The sequence below is a fragment of the Quercus suber genome, unplaced genomic scaffold (genome assembly GCF_002906115.3).
Source record: "Quercus suber isolate HL8 unplaced genomic scaffold, Cork oak 2.0 scaffold_631, whole genome shotgun sequence".
Lineage (NCBI taxonomy): Eukaryota > Viridiplantae > Streptophyta > Magnoliopsida > Fagales > Fagaceae > Quercus > Quercus suber.
Window position 1 is genome coordinate 63,172 of NW_027070073.1, and position 4,870 is coordinate 68,041.

The 4,870-nt window shown below is 30.6% G+C and overlaps 1 protein-coding gene across 1 annotated transcript; it reads left to right on the forward strand.

The window, feature by feature from the left end:
- Nucleotides 1-2,853: 2,853 nt before the first annotated feature.
- Nucleotides 2,854-3,794, forward strand: LOC111999326 (auxin-responsive protein SAUR72). The gene has a single exon (XM_024031453.2). It carries the CDS (start codon nucleotides 2,987-2,989, stop codon nucleotides 3,443-3,445), a length of 459 nt encoding a protein of 152 aa, XP_023887221.1. The 5' UTR covers nucleotides 2,854-2,986; the 3' UTR covers nucleotides 3,446-3,794.
- The last annotated feature ends 1,076 nt before the right edge of the window (nucleotides 3,795-4,870 follow it).

Below are 4,870 nucleotides of genomic sequence, written 5' to 3' on the forward strand. Positions count from 1 at the left end.
CATTGATGATGCGATAAAATCAAATCCACTTATTTTAAAATTTTTATGGTAAAGTTATCTTAAAAACTTTAATATATATTATTTTTGATAAAGATAAATACTTTCTAACTTTATATATATATATATATTAAAAAAAACTAAGCCAATTTAAGTTACAAAATTAATGTTATGGTTTCAAAACTAAGCCCATTTGAGTTACAAATTAATGTTATTATTAATTATAGCTTGAGTATATCTAGATGCAGGTATTAATTTAGATAGCTTTAATTAGCAACTAGTTTTTGGGAAAAATTAAACTCATTCCATATGCTGTAGTTTCTCTTTTCACCAAAAAATTTATTTTTTCATTAGACTATAAAATAATAATCCTTGTTTATACATAATTTTTTTTTTTTATTGATAGTCTAATAATAAAAAGAAATAATTATGAAATGAGTATCATAGAATTTTAAATTCCTCTCTCTCTTCTCTCTCTCTCTCTCTATATATATATATATATAAAAGTTTTATAGACATTTTTTCTCTTAATTATTTTAGAAATAAATCTTTTTTTTTTAGAGAGTTTTAACCTACAATGTCAATTCTTGATAATAGTTCTTTATTATCAGATCGAGATATAAATCGGTTTTTGATGTAGATGAGGAATCTCAAATTTCTTATTCAACCATTAGAGATTTTACGAGTTGAGCTAATTGGAACCTCAAATCTCTTACCAATTTAGAGAAAAATCTATTATAAATCATTATGATCAAATATTTATGGCCATGAATTTTAATTAGATGCCTTATTATTAAGTGATTTAAACAAGTTATAATGGTCAAATTGTAATTCTTAGCAACGTTCTTATATATTATATACACCAATAAATTTATTACTATCATGTAAATTATATAATATTATATATTATTATTTTAAAAAAATACTATTTACGGTGAATTCGTGTATCATTTTTGGCTATTGACTTCGTGTAACATGATGCAAGATAACAACAGTGAAATATCTTTAAAAACCGTACGGTTATTCCGTACTGTCTTTTTGAAAGAAGATGAAAGTATGGCCTTTTATTAGATTTTGAAAAAAAAAAAAAAAAAATTAATGCATCTCTGAGTTGTTGTACCAGTAATAAAAACTTAAATTTGACTTTGACCCCTCCATTCTATTTTAAACAAATTTTGTTGTACCAGTAATAAGAACACCCAACCCTAATGCCCAATGGCTTTCTTTTGTTTCGATAGCATTAAAATGTAAAATTGATATATTTTTCTACAGTATATTTTCTGATTTTATAAAAATATAATTTGATTTTCATTACTATTCATAAAACTATACAAGATTCAAGTCATAAAAAATACCCATTTTTATAAAATGATCACCTATTTTTTGATAATTCAAAAAATGATCATTAAATTTTAGTTTAACAAACAAGGAAAAAATATTTAGAATATAATATAATGATAATATAGAAAAATTCATTTTTTATAAAAAATATGTGATAAAATAAGAAAGAGCCAAATAATAAAATAAAATCTCTTAGTTTAAGTGGATAAATTTTTCTTGTGTGTTTGGATGGCATGATTTGGGCATTTGGATTTGAATTTGGATTTAGATTTAAGTGATTAAAATCCAAATAACTTGTTTGGAAAGTTTAAAAAATGTCAGGGATTTGGATTTGACAAATCTACTAAGAATTTGAAATCTATTAATTTCAAATCAAAATCTAAATCCAAATCCAAATCCAAGTTTCTAAACCCAACCTAAATTCATTTGAACTAGCATGTAATGTAACGAGGAAGTTTCTTACAAGCGGATTTGGGAAAGAAAAAAAAAATCTTATTTCTCTTTAATGTAGTGAAATCAATATTTTTTTTTTGAAAACGAAATCAATAAAATTAGAAATAAAAGTGAACTCACAAAAATGGATTTCACTTAACCCAACTAGTAAAGTTTATTAATTTGACTTAGATTCATTATACTTAAAAAAAAAAATTGAAACATATTAGTATTTTGATATGCTAATAAAAAATAATCATCATAACATAGATATAATAAATTTCAAACCTCATCAAACTCATTAAAAAAAAGAGTTAACTAGCAAAAAATAATTAAATTTTGACATGATAATAAAAAAAGAAAATTTATAAATTTTTTTTTTTGTGAAATAAAAATACAATAAACACAAACTATTTTATAAATTTCTGATGGAGTGAATGGTTATTGACAAATAAAAAACACTGTTAAAAGTTTCAAAAAAAAAAATAATGTTAATAGTGTACTAGATGAGAACTAGTAAAAGTTTACTACATCAACAAAATATTACAAAATAGCATGTGATTATAAAAAAAATTATTAGTTACTCCTGAAACAAAGGAAAATTGTCATTCTTCCTTATTCAAGGTGAATCCTATCATAAATTTAATGAATAAATCCTACCATAAATACGAGGAGAGAACATTACTTTTAAAAAAAAAAAAACTACTAATCACAACATAAATAAATGTTATAAAAAAACAAAAAACAAAACGGTGCCAAACATCAATCTCACTTGCAGCTCCGTGATAGTCTCCCGAAATTTATTCCATTCCATGCAACTTCAAATTTCAAACACCCTACTCTCTCTCTTTCTCTCTCTCTCTCAAAAACCCAAAAACATAAAAAACAAAGAAAAAAAAAAAAGCATATTTAACAAAAATAAAAAGCAAAAGATAATAAAAAAAAGTTATTATTCTCTCTCATACTTATTGTACCTGCCAAGTACGCCTACCTGTACCTCCTAACCATTCTCTCATCATCACCTTTCTATGTTTCTACCCTCTTCTCCTCTTTTTTTATTATCTTTCTTGCCCTTTATATACCTCTTCTTATCTCACCTTCCACACCCACCACACCCACAACACCACAACCCCTCTCTCTCTCTCTCTCTCTGAAAAGCAGAAGAAAACTCTTCAATATTGCACACACTCGCTCAACTAAATTTTCAGACTCCACAATGAGAAAATTGATCAGCAAACTCTCCCGTGTCGCCGACTCATCCCAGTACGCCCTCCTCCGCTCCGCCGACACGCGCCGTGTCGCCAACGCTCACGCACCCCAACAACACCCGTCTTCGCGCAGAGCCAGCTCGTTCCGAGCCAAGCTGAGCCGCCGCCGCTCCTCCTCCTCCTCCTCCTCCGCCTCCGTGGTCCCGGAAGGACACGTCCCTGTCTACGTGGGAGACGAGATGGAGCGTTTCGTAATCTCGGCCGAGCTCCTCAACCACCCGGTGTTCGTCAATCTGCTCAACAAATCGGCTCAGGAATACGGGTACGACCAAAAGGGCGCCCTCCGTATCCCGTGTCACGTGCTCGTATTCGAACGTGTCCTCGAGGCTCTTCGTCTCGGACACGACCACTCTCGCGACCTCCTTGACCTCCTCAACTCCTTGTCTTCCACCGAGGATTTCTACTAAATGGGTCTCCTAAGTTTTTTTTTTTTTTTACTAGGATTGAGAGAACAGACAGACAGACAGGGCTAATATGGTAATTTAGGAAGATCGTTTCTTGGTTTTTTTTTTTTTTTTGGTTTTGTAAATATTTTTTGCGATCTTCAAATATTCAGAGAGTTTGCAGCAGGGGAATGAAATGAAAGGTTGTATTATTGTTAGAGAAAAAAAGAAGGGGAAATATATTGCAAAAAAAAAAAAAATTTGCAGAAGGGTTTTGTTTCCTTGTTTGTTTGAATGTAAAGAGGAACATATTTATATATATATATTGTACTTGTAGTACTAGTATTACTACTACTACTTGTGCTTTCTGTTACTGAGAAATATATAAATATATATATATTTCTTTTTTTAATTAATTTGTTTGTTTCCTGAGAAAGTTTGAGCTGAAGATCTTGCATTTTTAGGCAAGTGAAAGCAAAAAAAAGGGAGAATGATTTGTTGGGCTTTCCTTTGTTTTGGATTTTGACTTAAAACTGAAACAGAATTTGTAAGATTCCTTCTTTTTTTTTTTTGGGGGGGATATTCTTGTTAGATTTTCTCGGAATCCAAACAGAGTTATCTGAAGCATCCTCGGCAGCTAAAGTTTGCTTTTCATTTTTTCCTTGAATAAAAAAGGGAGTTGTCACATGATAGTAATCAGAAATAGCAGGTGTACTATACGGAACTTGTTGGAGCTTTTGTTCAAAACCGTTCTTCTCTTAATGCCGGCTGGTTGCCTTTAGTTAAAAGTAGAAATAGAGGGCGTCCTTTGCCCTCTCTGAACACTTGGGAGTTCTCGCTCATACCCTTCCTCTCTGAATATTGGGCTAAAGTTACAATTTCAGTTGTGGTTTTTTTTTTCTTTTTTTTTTGGGATAAATGGGGACATGAAGTTGGTGAAAATTACGAGAAAATGGTATGGATTATGAATCAAATTCCTGAAAAACTGAATTGGTTTGTTAGTTGTAACGGCCGGAGTAGAGAGTAACGGATCTGAGGAAAGTAAAGGGGTTGGGGGACAGAGATGGGGTCTTCGGCGGTTTGTGTTTTTTTGGACAGGTCAGGTCTATGTAATTTCCGTGAATTCCGGTGGCTTTAATTCACCATATCATGACTGTGAGAGAGTCAGAGAGAGTACTAAGTAAAACTGAAAAGTGTTGGATTTTTTTTTTTTTTTTTTTTTTGACGAGGGGTGGTTTCGTCAGTTTTGGAAGTTTGATAGTACTGATGTCTTCTTGGGAAGATAGATAATGACGAGATTTATGCATATGCTGTTTGACGGTGGGGCTAGCACCTATTCCTAGCAAAGCATCCTAAGACCATTTTTATATTTTTTAATAATATTTTTTTTTAATAGAAAATTCGCATAAATTTGTGCCAAAATTTGTCTTTTATAATATAAGAATTTTT

Coding starts and splice junctions, on each gene's coding strand:
- LOC111999326 (XM_024031453.2), top strand. CDS start 2,987: ATGAGAAAATTGATCAGCAAACTCTCCCGTGTCGCCGACTCATCCCAG.